This window comes from Diabrotica undecimpunctata, chromosome 2 (assembly GCF_040954645.1).
Source record: "Diabrotica undecimpunctata isolate CICGRU chromosome 2, icDiaUnde3, whole genome shotgun sequence".
In the NCBI taxonomy this organism is placed as follows: Eukaryota; Metazoa; Arthropoda; class Insecta; order Coleoptera; family Chrysomelidae; genus Diabrotica; species Diabrotica undecimpunctata.
Window position 1 is genome coordinate 79,909,697 of NC_092804.1, and position 21,724 is coordinate 79,931,420.

Consider the following 21,724-nt stretch of genomic DNA (forward strand, 5'->3'; position numbering starts at 1 on the left):
GCTGATTATTACTGTAGCCTGTTCCTTTGAGAGAAAAAAAGTAAATTATCATCCTGAGACTTCAATAAAACGACGATGAAGAGTATAGTAGTACTATAGTATATGACGATGTATTATTCAAAACAACTTGTACCTTCTGAATTTCTTGTAAAAAATTTTGATTTTTGCAAGAAAAGTAACATTTTTTAAATCTGTGGTTCAGTTTGCTAAACTTTTTAGTCATAGTAAATTTTAATATTTTAATTAAAAATTAAGTAATCGTGTGGTGAAAAAAATAAATCTGTCATTTCAATTGCCTATTTGTCTCATTTGTAAAATTCTTATTACAGTTTTCAAAAACCGTATACAGGGTGAAATTTTTTGTATGGACAAAACAAACTAATTTTTTAAAGCCGGATCTGCTTTTCTAGTTTGAACAAATCACCTGATTATATGGTAGTAGTGTAAAGTTTCACCAAAATTTCAGTTAAAATTCACAACTTACCCTGTATATTGTTAAACAATGGGAACAGATACTTTTTAATGGTCATTTGTTATTCCCCCTACGAGGTAGGAGTTATACAGTTCCTTACGACTCACTCTCACTCTATAGCTAAAAGTTAAAAAAACCATCTGAAATCAATTTCATTTCAATTTCATTTTATATTTAAAATATCCATTCCATTTTCTCATCAGACGCGAATATTACATTTCTATAAACGTCGCAAACGTAATCCGTATAATATAGCACCTGTCGCTTGTCCATTGTTAACAATCAGCTACCTAATCTCCTGTTTTTGTCTGACATACACTTAAATACTGCGAGAATAAAAAGAAATCGACAGTGACATCAAAGTCAACATCCCACGCCTATCGTGATGTGAACAAGTTGATTCTGATTCACTTTCACTAAGAGGGGTACAATCGACCAAACAAATAATCGGGTATATTTTTAAATTTGTTGTGTTTAATATTTAAAAATTAAGAAGTGTTAATTTATTTTACAAAGTGGTCCAATGAATTTTAAAAAGTTAGAATTCCTGTTCCTTAATTTAAAGGCTAGTTATGTTAGTTTACGGAGTTATACATTGCTTCAACAAGAATTAATTAAGTTGAAATGTGGATTGTTGTTCTGTTGATCCTTTTCCTTCTGGATTTTCGATATTACGTTGGTTCATATTTGACTTTTAATATTTAAAAAATTTTCTTATATTCTAATAAATTTAATTATTAAATCTATCTGATAAGTCCGCACTAGAATTTGGGTGAAGTTCTAACCGCTTTAAATGCCTAGAGATACATTCTTTTTATTTATTCGCGCACAACGCTTACTAAAAGATGATGTATGACTTCTTTAGGGACGTTGTATGGTGCATTAACAATCTACCTAACTAAGTACCTTCGATTCTAACTTGGAACCTCTACAGAATTTCAAGTTGAATTCGCTTGCACATACGCACAATTAAATGCCATAGGTCCAGACGGGTTTTAGAATTACCTAACACACTAATAGTTTATTTTTTAGCGATAGTTTAAATCTTCTTTCAAGTTGCCAGTAAAGTTGTTTTAATTTTAATTACAGTTGATTTCGTTTATTTAAAAATGTCGTTTCTCCAAGTAAGTTCCATATCTAGATGAATGCCGGGGTATTTTGCACTATTGCATTGTGGTATATCTTAATTTTTTAGGTGTATAGGTGAAAACGTCTGACATTAAGTTGTAAAAGTTACACTATTTGATTTACTTTCATTAACCCCGATTCGCCATTTTCCTAACCACATGTGAAGAGTGTTTAAGTAATCTTGTAATCTTCTAGATTATGCGAAGGGATTTTTGTGGGACGAGAGGACGACGGTGTCATTAGTAAATGGTGCTAGCGAGAACTGATCAGATAAGGTAGGTCAGCTGTGTATAATAGGTACAAGAGTAGACCAAACCTTGAGGTACGTCGGTGTTTATAGGTCTCAATGCTGATATTACCGTTCCGTATTTTGTCTTGTAATATCTGTCTGTTATGTGGGATTAGAATATTATATAGTATTCAGATAGTAGTTGTTCTTCAATTTTATACAGAAAAATATGCCATACTTTATCGAAAACTTGTGTGATGTCCAAGAAGACTTCAGAACAATAGCGCTTTTCCTCTAGATCCTGGTTTATGATTATAATACCTATGTGCACTTAATAAATTGCAGCGGATTTTTGTCGAAAACCAAATTGGTAGTCGAGCATTAAGCAGTTTTATTCCCAAAAAGAAATCCATTTCTTTATAATTAATTACTCAAGAATCTTATCAAGAATTTGTAATAAACTAATGGGTCTATCTGAAGTTACAAATTCTAAAGGTGGGCTATTTTATGGATTCAAATAATTTGAGCCACTTTTCATTATAAAGGAAAATATCCTAATCTTAATACTGCATTGTAGATTTTTAATTAACACAAGACAAATCCAGTGATCAGTTTATAACAAGGAGCTTTCTTTCTATTAGTATTGAGTATTGCGTCAATAATTTTGGTTTTTCTAAAATATTTAATAGGCAAAGATATCTAGAATGGGCAGTCCAAATATCTATGACTCTTTTTCTCTTCTCCTTTAAAGGGTGTAATCTGTGAATTATAATGGTAATAGCCCTCTCAATAATTTTGCAGTTGATGTATTTTTCAGGTCACTTAGCATTTTTTCAAGTCTTTTGCTGCTTTGTTAAACGCAAATTTATTAGTCGGTGTTTAATTGTTTTGCTATGTTTTTCTAAGCTTTCTCTTTGATCCAATTTTTTTAATGGCCTCATATAGAACTCGTTGTTAGGTTTATTTTTCCGTGGTGAGGTATATTTTCACCACGCTGTCTGTATAAATGTAATGAAATGATCCACAACAGTATCCATGTTACTTTTCGTCTTTAGCCATAAGTTTATATTTAAGTTATTAGTACTGGTTTCTTTAAATAAATTCCAATTGGTTTTTAACGAATAAAGTGCGGAAGATCTAGGTAAATAAGTTATTTCAAAAGACAATTGGATGTTAAGTCGAAGCATGATTTAGTTAGATTATCTGCTATACCTTTGGTTATATAGAAATCAAGAAGATCTGGAAGTTTTCTTCTATCTGTTGGCTGATATGTAGGTTCACCGTTTTACTTGTAAAGTGCGTTTCCGAAAGAATTCTTATTTATTTGCAATAAAAAGGTTTTTAAATCTTGGCTGTGTTGAGCCATACTGGCTCTATAACTACGCGCTTGCTTGGGTTGATAAGTGTGGAATTCAACTTTTTTCTCTGTTAATATTTTTATTAGGTTTGGATAGTGGCTTTTCTCGTTCGGTAAAGCTTTAATTTGATTATTTCCAATTATTTTACAACAGCAGCCGTCTTTAGCTATATTGATTACTGAGGATGTAAACTCAGTACCATTTATACTCATATTATACTCTTTCGTGACTTTCGTTGGTTCTCTGTTTGGTTTACAAGATCTCTTGTTAAGTTTTTGAAATCAGTTGTTAAAATTTGTTTTCTAAACAAAATCAGATAATGTTTTTTGATGATATTTCTTACTGGATTTTCTCGACTTGGTTTTTTCTTCCAAGTTGGGGCATTGTTGCCATTGCATTTCATCAATGATTGTTTTCGCTTATCTTCATTGATGTAATCCATTTTATTCAAGTAGCAAAATCTTAATGAAAATTTATTAGGCATACCCTAAGACAGAAATATGACCGATGGCACAAAATAATAATTATAAATTGGAGACCTTAGAATCATAAACGTCAAAGAGAAAGACCACAACTTGGGTGGTCAGATGACATAAAACAACATGTGGGACCGAGATGGATGCAAATGGCACAAGGATAAAGAAATCTAAAAAAGTAAGGTGTAGATACTCTTTGCTGATTACGATAGATAGATAGTATTCGAAGCAAGTAAAGTAGTGGTAACATTTTTTTTAATTTATAGATTATTCAACAAATAATGTTAAATAAATTTAAAATAAACATTTAATGTCCTTCTTTAGGCCATTAAAACTTCTCATTTACTGCAAAAATAAAAAAAACAATCGCCATAATTTGAAGTTCTCTCCCGAGAAGATATGATTTGACACCTTGTATATATTTCTAAATTTTAAATGTCCTAGACATATTTTGAATAACCCCACAGATTTTTAAACCTAAACAACATACTAACAGATGTTCTTATATCCTGAATTAAATGAGTTTTTTTATGATCAATCTCAAAACTTGTCTGGTCCACCCACTTGTTCTTGCAAATTCCTTTTTAATATTTTTAGTAGAATTCTTGCTTTTATTTCAATAGCTAGATTTTAAGTGAAGTTGATCTTTAGAATTTAAAAATGTTAAAGCCATTTTTATGTATAGTTTTCTATGTGGTTTTTGTGAAATGCCATCCAACGATGTACCGAATGAATGAAAATAATGTATTAGAAGCAGGTAGGTCACGGTCACAACTTGAATTAAATTTATGTAGTTTTGTTTCATCGATTTAAACAAACATGTGTTAGAACTTTAAAGGCAGGCAGAGATTTTTTAAAAGTACAGTTGTTGTAGTTGTAATTGTTCTACAAGTAAAAATAGAAAACTGTTCTACTTCCTAAAAAAACATGATAAATGCATGTAAGCATCCGCAGAAGGCACATTTTTTAAATATGTACAGAATTATGAATATATCATTAAATAATATTTTCCATATTTCCACATGGCATTAATATTTCTGATTCAGTATGCATTTTTTTACGGTTGCTAGGTTCGTTAAAGATAAACTTCTGAAAAACCTTTTATTCTCCTCTATTTTTTTTTATTTTTTAGATGTATCCATGGGGGAAACTTTTGTTTCATTATTTTTTTTACGAAATGGTTCGATTTTGAGCTTGTTTATCTGGTTTTTAGTGTAACATTTTATTTATTAAATGGGTGTATTAATGAATTGTAATAATGTTTTATTGTCTCACTCCCTTTAAGTCATCCCAATTAGCTTTCACAAGTTTGAAACTGCGATATTTGCTAATGAATTGTCATTATTATTGCGCAAATTTTGCCGATGTCCACGCATCATACAATAGTTTCGTAATCAATTTCAATTATTTTGAATTTCTATAACTAGTTCTTCTTCTTAAGGTGCCGTTTTGTTTAGAAGGTTGGCGATTATTATGATTACCTGAACTCTGTTCAGGTAATCCTCAGGTAAACCACTCACTGAGATTGCCCAGTCATGACATTCATCGCTTTCCAACGTTAGGCTTTCCTAAAATCTTTCCTAAATTCTTTTTACAACTACCACAACACGTCAAACAACGTCATGCACTTTTAGTAACACAGCTTCGGTTAAACAATTTGAATCCAGGTGTGGCGTCTTTTTATTTTTACAATCTGGAATTTGTTAGTAATCTTTTGCTACAATCATATTTTTTTATACCAGTGATATTCTTGCTGAATATAAGATAGAAATTGCATCACCATCCAGGTGTAACCGTAAGTAATTCTCACAGATGAGTTAGTTTTTGGGCATGATTGTCACATGGAAGATCATGTCAAGTGTTCCAGAATTCTGATATCCTTATAGCACGTGCGTCAGTCAAGGGACACATGCACACAATGAAGGTGGCGTAGAACCTGAAATAGACAACCATAATTGTACCACGGCGAGGTACTAGATCGTATTCAGTAAACGCTTTTTGGAGACTACCAAGTGATCTCACAAACATACATTCCCCATACACTAAATCTGTACGAGCTTGTGTATGATTCTATAACTGTAGAAAGGGTAGTATGAACGTAGTCGTAGTACCACTGTTGTATAACAGATGGCTTTAGGAAAAGAGAAAAATATTAATAATTAAAATTTCCTTTTTTAATATATTTAGTTTTAAAAACTTAATATTATTAACTATGTTTTAGACTTAGTACCTGTATCATCGACAGTTATACCCCTTCCAGTATATCAAGTTGGTTATGGTATAGATGTTTTGTCATCCCACAAAGAACGTAACGCAATAAAACCAGAAGGACCTATATATTTAGAAACAGGTACAGTTTCATTTCTCTATTTTTTTTTAGTAAAGCGGAGTAGTAGGTTGATGATATAACTCAACTTGTATAATCTCGTTAACTGCCTGCAGTACTACATTAACTAGTTATTGCTTACCATATCTCCTAAATATAAATATTTTATGTTTTTCTTTAATAAACATTTTTACTTTCAGAACTACTTTCTATAGCTCTCCTTTTACGACAAATTTGTATGAAAGTGTTTGATTCTTTTATGTCCACAGTCACGGATGTGTCTGATTTATTTAGTTTGTAGATTCGATATTATTAAAACATATAATTAGTTCGACAAAATATCGCAATAAAAGGAAATGATCATCATGATATCTACACTCCTGACCGGGCGATTGTAGCTCTCTTTGGACTCTTCCTATTCATTTGTCGCAAGTAATCAGTCCGCATGTTTTCGTCTAATTTAATTGTTTTTTTTTTCACTATGTGAAGTTTTTCACTATGTGAAAAAAGTTTTCTAGTGGTTTTCTTAATATTTTTGTATTACCTTATGTATAAGGTCACTGACCTTACGATTTATTCCCCATTTTAAGCCAGATGTTAAAAAAGTTGATATAATAGCTAAAAAGGGGCTGAATAAGATTGTTAAAACGAGAACAAAACGTACTGGCTTAAAAGAACATATAGATGTATCAATTGATCTTAACATCGGGGTTAAATAATTTAAATTGAAAGTAATAAAAAGTTCTTTTTTTTATAAGGAAAAAATAAAAGCAGAACCGATTAAAAATATTTATAAATATAAAAAAATTAATGGGAGTTGGCTGTAGTATTAATCTCAGTAGTTGGCTGTATACCATCGTTTAAAAAACTTATACAGAAGTAAAACACTTCACATTTGTATTTAGGTATTAAACATATAATTAAAATTTTTTAAAAAGTATCGTCAAAATTTATAAAGGAGCATAACGTGACGTTTTCGATCTAGATCAGATCATCCTCAGTGCCTTGTTTTGTAAATGAAGCTAACACTAAAATTGTAGCTGTGACATCAATATATGGTTTTACATTGTTCCAAATTTAAATTCTAATGTGACTCTAGGTCGATGACATTGGATAGAAATTTAATAATTAAAGAGCAACATGTTTCTTTGCTCGACTTGAGTTTCCGCTCCATAAGTGAGTACAGGTAACACACATTGGTAAAAGATTTTCCTTTTGAAGCATATGGGTAGGTCCGATTTAAATACATAGTTAATTTATATATATGTCTGGTTATCTCTGACCAACCGAGTTTCATATCCTTTGTACTTATACAATGCAGTCTGCACAATATCCCTTGCATCAACAGCAATATTTTAATTTAGCATCAGATTAGTCATTATTTGCGTGTTGTTCGTATTAATCTTTCGTCCGACCTCCGAGGAAGCGTGATATAATTTTTTAAACATGATTATTGCATCATCCATACGATCGGCTATAAGGACGATGCCATCTACAAATCTCAAATGACTGAGCTTCTCTCCATTTATGTTGATACCATGCTCGTTTAGGTGTGCCTTCTTACAAGTATGTTCTAAAAGCGTCGTGAATAACTTTGGAGAGACGGTGTCTCCTTGGCATACTTCTCGCTGTATATAGAATTTATTTGTTTCTTGTTCAGATAGTCTTAAGCTAGCTGTAGCATTTTGGTAGATATATTTGATTATGTTAGTGTAGCGATGGTCTATTCAGCATTCTGTCAATGTTTTTAACATTTTCTGATGGCTTATGGTATCGAATGTTTTCTCGTAGTCCACGAATATCAGTGCTAATGGTTTGTTGTATTCTGCAGACTTCTCTATCAGTTTATTTATCACTAGTAATTGGTCGTTATGCTGTATCCTGATCTAAATCCAGCTAATTCTCTAGGCTAATAGAAGTCTAACTTAGCGTCCAGTCTCTTTTTTTGATAAGTTTTGTGGAAAAGTTTATACATATATGTGTAAAAGCAAACTAATAGGATGGTAGTTTTTTAGATCTGTTTTGTCTCCTTGCTTGTGTAATAAAATAATGACTGCGTTGTTCCATTGAGAAGGAGTTCTTCCATGGTAGATGCATTTGGTGAAAAGCTTGGCCAATGCCTGGATAATTTTATTTCCACCTGGTTTAATCGCCTTGATCACTACTCCGTCATCTCCAGGGGATTTGTTATTTTTCATTTCGAAAAGTGTCGTATTGATTTCGTTTGAAGTTATTTTTGGCATTAATTCTGATCCCTGGTTTGTAATTTTGGCCAGGGGCTGATTTTGATTTCGTATGTGTTCTCATACATTTCGCGATAGAAGGATTCAACAACCTCAAGGATTTTTGTTCTATCCGTAGTAATGTTTCCATTTTGTTTTTTATTTTGTACATAGTTTTGTTGACTATGTTGTTCGTATTTCGCCACAAAACTGTTAAACTTTTGTTTTCTTGAATTATTTTAGTTATTTCACTTGTATTGTTTTCTCTTACGTCTGTTTAATTTCTTGATTGTTGTGTAGTTCGAGCCGTATTTTTCCGTCAGCTGTCTTCTTTTACGTATTATCTCTTTGGTATTTTGTCTTAGTTTTTCTTTATGGGTCAAAATGGTCGGGCAGCACTCTATTTCCGTTTCTTTTAATGCCTTCGTTATGCCATCATTTGCTTGATCTACATCTTCTATTTTGTCTTGCAAGTCTTGTATATGTCTGGTTAGTGTATCTTCATACAGGTCGTTGTTTTCTGGGGGAATCCATTTCTTTTTTCGAGTTTTTAGTATCATCTTTGTTCTTTCCAATTTGATATTTAACAGTATATTAGCTCGGATTAATCTGTGGTCGCTTCCTATTGAAAATTTGTTGAGTACTTCGATGTCTTTGATTATTTCTTTTCTGTTTGTTATGATAGGTAAAATCTATTTCATTTTTGACACTGCAATGTGGCTGATCCATTTCCATTTACGATGAGGGATTTTATCGAAAAAAGAGTTCATCATGAATAAATTTTCCTGGTTAAAGAATTTCAGCAATCTTTGTCCTCATTCATTTCTTTCGCCATATCCATTTAACACGGGCCTGGTATAATTAAATCTCTTGGCTTTATTTAGGAGAGTGTACCTAAAAATATAAGTTTGAGTTTATGCTTCTGCAATACTCATCTTTTTTTTTAATTATTTGGGTGTTCTTCGTAAAGTTATGTCTTCTATCGAGATGGACTCTTAGGTACTTGACAAAATCTTCTAATTAGATAACGTTTCCTTTTATCGTAAGTTTTACTACTGGTGGATTTTGTGGCTAAGTAAAGATGAGAACTTGAGGTCATTCCGCGTTGATTTTTATCTGAAATTGAAATTCTAAATAATTTTTTGATGGTGCGACAATTCTTCTGTCTTCTTTTCCTGCCGTATAAATATTGCCGAGCATATGGCTGTATTAGTTGTTCGATTTGTGGGTATATCTGAAGCAACAATGTATGAAATGAGCAATAAAATACTGCCCTGAGACATTCCTTTCCTTCTTGCATTTTTAACATCTTTTAATCAGCTGAAACTTAAAATGTTCTATTAGTTAAATATGTATTACATGAATTGATTAATTAATGAGGCAATCTAATTCGGAGACTGACGATTTCTGTTTTTTGGTTCCTATTGAAGCGGATTTTCGTGTCAATTACCACTCTTGCTAATTGTAGTTCACAAGTTCTTCCTCTTTTGAATTCAAGTTCTTCTTCTTTTAATGATTTTTCTTGTTTCTTTCGTATGTTTCCAGTTGTTTGTAATTCATTATTTTATAATTATTTTCTTCGGGATTTCCTTAAGTGAAATATTGAGGATGTCTTCCATAGATGGAGCTCTGTTTTCTTTCTCTGATTTCTATTGATTTTTGCTACTTTGCTGGATTTGTATAGTCTTCTTCCCCTACTAAAAATTAATTTCTTGTTCTTATTCTCTCATACTGTTAACTATTCCTGCGGTTTGTTCATCCGACATATTTTGATTTTGCCTGTGAGTTTCTGCCATTTTTCTTGCAATTGCACTTTTTCTTGGTTTCGTACTGACTTCCTTCTTCGTCGAATATTTGCGACACCTTTAGTTTTACTCTTTACTTGGCTTTTAACATTTTCTTCGTCGAATATTTCTTCAGATAATTTGTCTTCGTAAATCTTGACTTTTATTCTTTTTGTTCTTTGCTGCGCTCTTCTGATTCTCTTTCTTTCTTTTAGTACTTCTTTCAGTCCGTTCAGAATTATTAGTCCTCTGTTATTCATGTATTCTTTAGGGATGTTGTTTTCCATGGCTTATTGAATTTTTCTCTCGATTTCTTCTATTTTTATTTTCATTTCTTCTGTGGATTTCTCTCTTTATTTCTATTTCGTTTCGCTGTCTTCTATGATTAGACCAATTTACTTTTATTCAATTCCATCTTTTACTAGTTCAATTGCTGGCAGGCTAATTCTTGAAGTCATAATTTCTGCATCGGTTTATGGTCGGAACTGTATTCGCAGTGTGTCTCATACCTTTTGTTATTACATCTTTGGTAATAAAAAGTTTGAGTGTTGAATCGTTATGTCTTGGATTTGGACTGATTCTTGTATGTTTGTTTGGTGCGAAAATTGTCCTGTTTTTGTAGTTGCAGTACCTCAGTAAAAAAAAAAAACGATCTGCGAAAACGTGCGAAGATTTCCGAACTATCAGTCTTATGAGTCATGCACTTAAAATTTTTCTTAAAATCATACATGCCAGAATTTACAAGAAATGCGAAGAAAATGTCGGTGAAATGCAATTCGGATTCCGCAATTCTATGGGTACACGTGAAGCACTTTTCACCTTACAAGTCCTACTTCAGAGATGCCGCGATGTCAGTTGTGATGTCTATATTTGTTTTATTGACTACGCCAAGGCATTTGACCGTTGTCAGCACCAGAAGATGGTCACCGCACTACAAAGAGTTGGATTGGATGAGAAGGACATTCGGATCATCATGAATTTATACTGGAACCAGCGTGCTCAAGTCAAGGTCGAAGACCAGCTGACCGACCAAGTGAAGATCATGCGAGGAGTAAGACAAGGATGTGTGCTATCGCCGACTCTTTTCAATATATACTCTGAGGAGATTTTTAATGAAGCCCTCACAAACCTAGACATGGGAATCCGAGTGAACGGTGAATACATCAATAATATCCGCTACGCCGATGACACTGTGTTACTAGCAACCAGCCTAAACGATCTGCAGGCCTTACTAGACCGAGTGCGAACTGTGAGCTTAACATACGGACTGAACCTTAATATTAAGAAAACTAAATTCATGGTTGTCAGCCGTACAAATTTAGATCCCGGGGCACTAATGGCAGGTAGCGAAGAGATCCAGAGAGTCGACAGATTCACTTACCTCGGAACTACCCTCAACGTACAATGGGACTACGCTCAAGAGATTAGATCCAGAATTGAAATGGCACGGTCTACATTTATTAAGTTGAGATCCTTGCTGTGCTGCAGTGATCTCAGTTTGGGAACCAAGATGCGAATAGTGAGGTGCTACGTTCTTCCAGTGTTACTGTATGGAGTTGAAGCCTGGACACTGACGCAAGCCACTGAAAAACGAATCGAAGCCTTCGAGATGTGGATATACAGAAGGATACTAAAAATATCTTATGTGGACCATGTCACCAACGTTGAGGTCCTACAGCGCATGACAAAAGAAAAAGAAGTGCTTAATTTAATTAGACAACGCAAGCTTGAGTACCTCGGCCACGTGATGCGGAACGAAGAAAAATATCGAATTCTTCAACTTGTTATGCAGGGTAAAGTATTTGGCAGAAGAGGACCGGGACGCCGTCGTATCTCGTGGTTGAAAAATCTCCGACAATGGTTTGGGATGACCTCAGCGGAGCTGTTTCGCAGAGCAGTCAACAAAACCATGATAGCCTTGATGATCGCCAACATCCGGACCGGATAAGGCACTGAAGAAGAAGAAGAAGTACCTCAGTAGTTGTTCTCCTTCATACTGTGTGATGCAAATTGAAGTATCCTGCGAGTACTATGGTCTCTGCGGTGTTTATCATAGTGTAGATTTCTTCTAAAATTAGATTGTCGATGCCTCTTCTATAAACAGAAATTATATTAGTATTGCCTATTTTAATATCTAAATTTTCAATAGTACATTGAGACTACGATTTGGAGGTCTCCTAGGAGACATATATTGGATTTTTCAGACTTTGTAATCTTTGCGGTCCCCTTATCGTTAATTCTACTGATGAGGTCTTTATATTCTCTTATACTATGTGGTCTGTGTTTAGCTTATCTTACGACATACGGGACGCCACATTGTTCTTTTATAAACCCATTCCACTTTTGGTCTCTAAGAATGTATAGGTTATGACTGATGACCAACGTTATAAACCTCGTTTAAGCTTTGTGCTTTTTTAAGGATGGTATTTTAATTGGGGATGACGTCAGTCCATGTTCTCGCTACCTTTCTAGAATTGGTGTATGGTCTTCGTCAATTTCACCAAGCCTCCAACATAGTTCCATTTGGTAACAAGCGATTCCCTTTAAATTGTCGGGTCTTTTAGTTTTTTTAGGTGCAAACTCGTGGAGGTTAGCTATCTTCACCTAGGATAAGGCATCGTTGTGCAATGAGATTGGAAGACCACAGACAACTAATCACCCTTTGACCTTGTAGTTTTATGCGACTCATAAGGAGTGTACGGATATACTCACTTTTTATGTACTTATTGGTTTGATTTTGTTTTTCAAAAGCTTTGCTGACATCGAGAAAGGCGTCTTCTGTATGCTTCCTCTAATTGAAGCCTTTAGTGATGTATTCGGCTAGACTCAGTACCTGCAGTTCGCATAAATGTTCACTTCTGACCCCGAACTGCGCTTTCGATATTATCCCTATCCTCTTGGACTCATATTGTTCAATTTTTCTCTCATCTAGCTGTGTTCATCGTAAACGGACGATTCCATAGCTTTTTATCTTACAGTGGTTCCGAAAAATATCGCGAATCTCTCTCTTGACTGTTGACTCGCGTGGCAACGAGACGCTTTTCACCTCTCTGATTGTGGTAACAGTACCGAAAAGACGCAATCTTTTTTGTACAGATTTAATTGTCCCAGTTTTCGTTCCTGTGAACCTTTAGTTGTTTTTTTGACTTTCCTATTTATGTCGTTAGCAATTCTTTTGTCATCTCGGTTCCTCGTCCGGTTTGTTCATTTTCTTTGTCGGCTTTTGCCTTTTATTTGTCCCTTTTACTCATTGCTGATCTCCATGAACCTTTCTTTATATGTATCCTTTGTTCACAAATTGTTCTTCATGTTGTTGAACCAGTTTGTACAGAATTGCTATATCTAAGTAGGAAAGAAGTATGTCTCCTCTATAGAAGCATATTGGTTCCATTGGTCCAGTTACTGTTGTGTTATAGATAGTGACGTAACAACCCTCCATTAAGATTGGTGGTTCGATCAAACCAGTTAAGCGATCTCGCGTTTAGGTCACCCATGATATTGGGTTCCTTTGAATGTAGAATGATGTTCAGGTGTTTATTTAAGATCGAATCATGGAGTCTAACAACGTATGCTGAAACTATTTTCAGTATTTCGTTTTCCATCATGATCCGTACTATGTTAGTGACCATACTATCTGGTGTAGGAATTGTCTGATATTTTATTCCTTTTTTTCGCGAAGATGGCCGTACCTCCTGACAACGCCTTATGATCATTTTCACCCTTTCCGTTATCTTGGTTTCTTGTATCTCTTGTAGAGCTATATCTAGTTCAGGTCTGTCGGCAAACTCTTTCAGAGTATTTATTTTATATCTCAATCCTTCTGAGTTCCATCACAAATTCGTAAATCGTCCTCCCGGTTTAGCATTGTTGTGGTCTACCAAAACTTATCATCGCACTCATAACAGCTGCCATTTGTTTGAAAATTTCAAACATTTTATTAAGTACTATTTCTTTTAATATTGTTTATTTTAATGAAACTGTTTTTTCGAAACCCGTTATTATATACAAGGCATTATATTAGAATATAAAACATTTTAGATATAAATGTTATAAAACATTTTAGAATAATTGAGCATATTCAAAAACCCCAGTTTCAAAATTTTTTTCAAAAGTTTCTTGAAAACTAGTGTATAGGAGATAAGTCAATTCTCACAATTCTAAATTAGTTTTTTTATTGTTGTAGAATTTCTAGGCTATTAGTTTCAAGGCTTATAATACATGCCCCATCATCAGGCCACAGTACATAGGTCTTTATTTTAACAAAAACTAAAAGCTAAAAACAACGAGTAAGATAGTACTATATATACTGTTAATTAAATGAGAACTGTAAAAATTAATTCAGTAAGAAAATTGATATACTATACAATAATATATTGAAATATTAATTGGCATAGGTTATGTGGTCATTTCTCCCACCATACCAAAGACGTACAATACAAAATCAACTGTTTTTCGCAATACCAGTTTGTTCCCCCAGTGCGATAGAGAAAACTGAAGAAAAGCAGTCTCTGCATCTCTTTCTAATAGGCCGGGCTTACAGACCACAAGACGTTGCCATTGGTAACTTAGGTCACGTGGTCGATAAACCTGGTAAATTAAAAAGAGATGCAGGGACTGCTTTGAGTGTGCTATTACCCACATATGGCATGGCTTCGTCACATAGTTAAAAATAAAGATTACATATTTCCATATCTGAGTAAATGGGTCCCTTGAGGGTGGCGGCGAACTGCAAAATTCACTCAAACTGCAAAATAGAAGAGCCTCTATAGTGTACAGTTTCCATCAGACTGGTTACAACCAATGCCAATAATATCTCAATATATTGTATATTATGTCAATTTTCTCAGTGAATTAATTTTACAGTTCTCATTTAACAGTATAGAGTACCAATTCTCTTACTTAATTAAGCTTACAGTTTTGATTTTAACTCTTGTTTTGTACTAGTTGTTCACTTTTTGTTTTATGTTGTTTTTATCTGTTAGTTTGGGTTAAAACAAAGACCTATGAACTGTGAGCTGATGATGGAGCATATATTGTACGCCTAGAATTAGGTAGCCTAGAAATACTTCAATAATAAAAAATATTTAAGATTGTGAGGATTGACTTATCTCCTATACACTAGTATTATGGACTCACATTGGCAACCTTTTCATCATTTTCTCTAAAACGTCTAATAAGAACTCCCAAAGAATCACCCAGTATAATCCGAATAAATAATCTTTTCGTACAAAGTCGAACTAATTTATGGTGACATTTTGCAAATTTTCGACGATGAAAAAGTGATTATTACTGGAAAAGTATATTACTGTAAAATAATTTAATTTTCTAGAGGTGACTATAAACTGTAGAGAGACGTTGTGACATTTTTAATCAATATACGAGTAGGAGGGTATAGTTTGGGTAAAAATTGGTATCTGATTTTCAAAACCAATCCACGTAAATATATTAACGTTATAATGTTTAATGATTTATCTTCCTATTATTTGTTTATTTTATATAAACACGGATTATGAACATTTATTGTACAAAAGGTTTGATAAATCAAACCTTTTAGGGTAATTAATCTGATTGGTATTATTTTTAGAGTATATTTTAATAATCGTAAATATTGGATACTTTATTTATTTATCAGACTAAATATTTCAATGTATAATAAATATTACGAGTTCTGTAATTTTGCCGATTTAGTTATGACGACTGGCTGTGGAATATATCATAACATTATTTAATTTACAAACATTGTATATATATATATATATATATATATATATTTATATATAATATATATATATATATATATATATATATATATATATATATATATATATATATATATATATATATAGAAAAAGTAGTCCAAAGTTTTTTGACTAGTTTGGAAAAAATATATGTAAATACTTTTTTCTTTTTGGGTGTGGTAGTCAATAAAAAATAGAGCTTTGCTAAGGCGTACTATTTATTCTGAATCCAAGCTTTCGGTCCAGCCACCTTTATCAAGGTCTACAAAGAAAATTACTATGTTGTAACAAATTGAATGGTGCCAAAAAGGCTGTAAAAAACTATAAAAAACTTACCCGAATGTAAGATTCGTGGCATAAACAACAACGTTAAATAACCTGATAAAACTGAGGTTGCAACTAAACTTAAAAATGTTACTGTTAAAAAACACTTTAAAAATTACTAAAAACGTTAAAAGTTAAAAACAAAATGAAGGACGACATGTTAAAACAGTCGTCGTTGTAGGCTTGATTTCAGTCACATTTCACGAGCAGAAAGAGAAAGTGAGTGGATAATTATTGTTTAAATAGTTTGGAGAAAATACAAAAAACAACTTTGAAAATAACGTCTAACAGAATACTGTTAGTGAATTTTTAGTACTGCCAACTGTATTACCAACTTGAAATTAAGCGGGAAATTAAAAATGTAAATTATAACATAAGCAATCGAAAGAAAATAGTATTTAGTAAATAGGTTTAGAAAAAACAACTCAAAACAAAACAAAACTGAATTAGTAGTTGCAGTTTGATCGCAAATATTCAATTAATAATGAAATTTCAAAAAAAGGAAAGAAACAAAGAAAACTCTGAGATGCAAAATAGCTCAGTCAAAAGTCAATATAAAATTGTAAATTTTGCTAAGATTCTGGATCTCAGATCTCTTATTAAGATTGTTATTATCACTCTTGCTGATATGTACCATCTCTAAGAAAGTTCTCTTGAATTTATTTTTCTCTCTGGCTAATATTTTTACATTGTTGAAATCTATCTTATGGTCTAGATCGACAGTCTAGTCTGCAGGTAGTGCCAGGAGATATGTGGATGACTTAATCTTGGCACTACCTGCAGACTCCATACATTCTACGTTAAATGTGTTCAACCAACAAAACCCACACTTGCAATTCACATGCGAGGAGGAGCGGGAGGGATCTTTGCCTTTCCTTGACATGAGTTTGCATAGATGTGAGGATAATGTTGTGAAAACACAATGGTATAGAAAACCCATATGTAGCAATAGATTCATAAGCTACCACTCCTACCATCCCCCGAGGATGAAAACTAATTTAGTCCTAGCGATGAAAGAACGTGTCAAAAGGTTGTCTCATCCGGATTATCTCCAACATGATCTCAACCTCTTACGCAATATTTTTGTTGAAAATTCATATCCTCTAAGACTGATAAATAAATTAATTTTTAATGTCCCCTTTGTTAATAGAAACAACATACTTACTATGTCACAATCAGTGCCCTCAGCACAAAATATTTCTGCTCCAACAAGTGTGTATTTTTATGCCCTTCCATATATTCCGAAACTAACCGTTGAACTCACTAAGATTTTTAAAGACTTTAAGAATATCAAAATAGCTAACAAGAACATCAAAACCATACGTCAGCTGTATAGCAAAATAAAACAACCCCTAACCACTCTAGAGACTACAGATGTTGTTTATTGCATTCATTGTACTGAATGTCCATCCACGTACATTGGTGAAACTGGAAGGAATCTGTCTAGCCGTATTATTTCTCATAAGAGTGATTGTAGATTAAACAAACCTACTTGTGCTTTGGCAGAGCATACTATCGATCTAGACCATAAGATAGATTTCAACAATGTAAAAATATTAGCCAGAGAGAAAAATAAATTCAAGAGAACTTTCTTAGAGATGGTACATATCAGCAAGAGTGATAATAACAATCTTAATAAGAGATCTGAGATCCAGAATCTTAGCAAAATTTACAATTTTATATGACTTTTGACTGAGCTATTTTGCATCTCAGAGTTTTCTTTGTTTCTTTCCTTTTTTTGAAATTTCATTATTAATTGAATATTTGCGATCAAACTGCAACTACTAATTCAGTTTTGTTTTGTTTTGAGTTGTTTTTTCTAAACCTATTTACTAAATACTATTTTCTTTCGATTGCTTATGTTATAATTTACATTTTTAATTTCCCGCTTAATTTCAAGTTGGTAATACAGTTGGCAGTACTAAAAATTCACTAACAGTATTCTGTTAGACGTTATTTTCAAAGTTGTTTTTTGTATTTTCTCCAAACTATTTAAACAATAATTATCCACTCACTTTCTCTTTCTGCTCGTGAAATGTGACTGAAATCAAGCCTACAACGACGACTGTTTTAACATGTCGTCCTTCATTTTGTTTTTAACTTTTAACGTTTTTAGTAATTTTTAAAGTGTTTTTTAACAGTAACATTTTTAAGTTTAGTTGCAACCTCAGTTTTATCATGTTATTTAACGTTGTTGTTTATGCCACGAATCTTACATTCGGGTAAGTTTTTTATAGTTTTTTACAGCCTTTTTGGCACCATTCAATTTGTTACAACATAGTAATTTTCTTTGTAGACCTTGATAAAGGCGGCAAAAAACCACCGAAAGCTTGGATTCAGAATAAATAGTACGCCTTAGCAAAGCTCTATTTTTTATTGACTACCACACCCAAAAAGAAAAAAGTATTTACATATATATATATATATATATATATATATATATATATATATATATATATGTATATATATATATATATATATATATATATATATATATATATATGTATATATATATATATAAATATATATATATATATATATATGTATATATATATTTGTATATATATATATATATATATATATATATATATATATATATATATATATATATATATATAATCGAACACCTCTCTACCCTAAGGTGTGAGGTAAATACAAATACAGGTTACAGATATACATTACATCTCAAATCCAATGAAAATACAGATGTTTTTTTATTTTATTCTGTGCACTAATTTTATCCATTCTTTCTTGTTTTTTGCCTTATTTTGAGCTTCTGACCATTCCATTCCCCTACTTTTCAAAATCTGTCCTACTTCGTGATCCCAGGTTTTCCGTGGTCTGCCTCTGGTTTTAAACTTTTTCACTTTAGCCTTCCAGACTTGCTTAACGGGTCGATAGTCGCTGATTCGGCACAGATGACCAAACCATTTTATTTGTTGTGTTTCAATAGCGTGTAGTACAGATTCTATGCCCAGTTCTTCTCTAACATCTTCATTTCTTATTTTGTCTCGTCGTGTTATTCCTTTGACTCGTCTTAGATATTTCATATCAATGGCTTGTATCTTGCTTTTTAATTGCTTTCTTAAAACCCAGCTCTTGCTTCCATATATCAAGATTGGTCGGAATACTGTCTTATAAACTGTCATTTTGGCTCTTCTGCTGATTTCAGGTTTACCTATTAATGCTCTACTAAGATTATGGTACACTTTTGAAGCACTATTCTTTCTGTTATTTCATTCTGCGTGGTACCTTCTCTGTCTATTGTAACCCCTAGGTATTTGAATGCATCTACTTGTTCTATGAGTTGTTGGTTAGTTTCTATGTTAACATTTCGGTTAGTTTTCGCTATTAGCATTACCTTGGTTTTCTTAACATTAATCTTCATGTTTCTAATTGCCAGCTCATTATTCCATCTATCTATATTTTTCTGGAGGTCCCTCTCGTTGGAAGCGCATAACATGAGATCATCTGCGAATGCACACTCAGCTATACCAACCGGTCGTAGTTTACTATATCCGATATGTACTTTGTGTATATTTGCTTTTGTTTCCTTAATTATGTCGTCCATAATCAATATGAACAGTGTGGGACTCATAACACCTCCTTGTCTTAGACCCTCGTTTATTGCAAACATCTCTGATTCCAAGTTGTCCTTATGTACATAACTCTTGTTATTTTGATACAGACTTTTGATAGCACCTGTTAGTTGATGGTCAATATTTCTATTTCGCAGACTTTTCCAAACTGCTTCCTGGGACACTCTGTCAAATGCTTTCTCAATATCTAGAAATGCCATATATATTTCTGTGTTCTTTATTCTAGCTTTCTCAATTATTTGTTTCAACGTAAATATATGGTCTTGCGTACTGTGTCCCTTCCTAAACCCACTTTGTACTTCATCCAGATGTGGTTCAACGATGTGTCTTAATTTCTTTTCTAGGATGCTTTCATATATTTTGGAGACGATACTCAGTGGATTAATTCCTCTATAATTTTCACATGAACTTGGGTCTGCTTTTTTAAAGATTGATAGTATTATGCCAATTCTCCAATCTTCGGGGACTGTACATCGGTTCCAAGCCATGTTCATAATTTTTGTTAAAAATTCAACTCCTTTCGGTCCCATTGTCTTTAACATTTCACCAGTGATTTTGTCATGACCAGCTGATTTACCTCTCTTTGTATTATTAATTGCTTCTTTGACGTCTTCTATTTGAATATAATTTTCTTGTCCATGTTCTCCTTCTACTTCTATCATTACAGTTTCCTCTATCGGTTGTCTTGGTGTTAGGAGATCGCTGAAGTATTGTCTTCATCTTTCCATAATCTCATTTGGTCTGATAATCAGTGTGCCGTCTTTACGTTTCACCTGTTTCATCGTTGTTTCTTTACCTTTTCTTAGCGTCTTTAGTGCCTTGTAAAACAATTTTTGGTTACCCCGACTATCTGCCTCCATCTTCATTCCAAACTCATCCCAGGCTTTCTTCTTCTTCTTCAGTACCATTTCTTTCACCACCTTTCTTTGTCGTTTATATTCTTCGTAACTATTTTCTGTTTTCTTGTTTAAGTATATTTTCCATTTCTGTTTTTATATTTTATTTGGGCTTTTAATTCATCGTCTCACCATCGTGTTTGCTTCTTATTTCTGTTTACATGGTTTATTCCATACGTTTCTTTTGCTGTCGTCACGTTGGTTTCTTTAAATTGTTTCCAAGTTTCCTGTAAGTTGTCAGTACTATGTGCATTAGTTAATTTGGCTAGTTTTTCTTCTATTTTACTTTTGAACATGGCCGCGACTTTTTGGTCATTTAGTTTATAGTTTTGGAATTCTCGTTCACTTTATTATTTTTCGTTCTTTGTTTAGTAGTTTTAAGGGATTTTGGGGTAATCTTATCTTTGCCATTACCAGATAGTGGTCACTATAGATTTCCGGACCTCTTTTAACTCTGACATCAGTGACCTCTTTCCTAAATTCTTTATTAATGGGAACATAATCTAGAATTGATTTTTCATTTCTGCTCCTGACTTTTCTCGTGAACTTGTGTATATCCTTGTGTTCAAAAAATGTGTGGGTGATAATCAAATTATTCTCCATGCAAAAGTCTATCATCCTTCTTCCATTATCCTTTCTTGTATCTTCTCCCTGCATACCCAAAATATCTATGTTATCATCGTCTCTTTTATCAACTCTGCTATTCATATCGCCTAGAATGACTATTCTACCTTTCACATTTTCTATAGCATCATTGAGCTCTTCCCAATATTCTTCTTTAACTTTCAACGGTTCGTCATCATTAGGGCCATATGTGACTAATATAGTTGTTATTTCTGAATTATGTAGTGTTATCACTATCTTTAAATTTCTTTGTGATATAAATTTCCAATTTTTAACATATGACATATAGCTTGCTCTCATTAGGCATCCTACACCTTCTATGTATATATATATATATATATATATATATATATACATATATATATAACTGTTTTGGATGGGTTGGAGTCAATAATAGGGCTATTAGTTAACTATTTTTTTATTCTCGAGCTTTCAATTGTGTTTACAATTATTATCAAGAGCTAAAAAAGACAAAATACTTACAAGGTTGAACTAAAAAGAAAAAACAATTTTTGTTAACTTACCAAATAAAAATTAGTTTGGTAAGT

At 32.8% G+C, this 21,724-nt stretch overlaps 1 protein-coding gene across 1 annotated transcript in view; it reads left to right on the top strand.

Annotated features, from left to right (window-relative positions):
* Positions 1-4,247: 4,247 nt before the first annotated feature.
* Positions 4,248-21,724, top strand: part of LOC140433355 (uncharacterized) — a 20,491-nt gene continuing 3,014 nt past the window's right edge. Inside the window, exons 1-2 of the mRNA XM_072521379.1 lie at positions 4,248-4,420; positions 5,885-6,013. Coding sequence (XP_072377480.1) covers positions 4,324-4,420; positions 5,885-6,013 — 226 coding nt within the window. The 5' untranslated portion in view covers positions 4,248-4,323. The remainder of the gene's footprint in view (positions 4,421-5,884; positions 6,014-21,724) is intronic.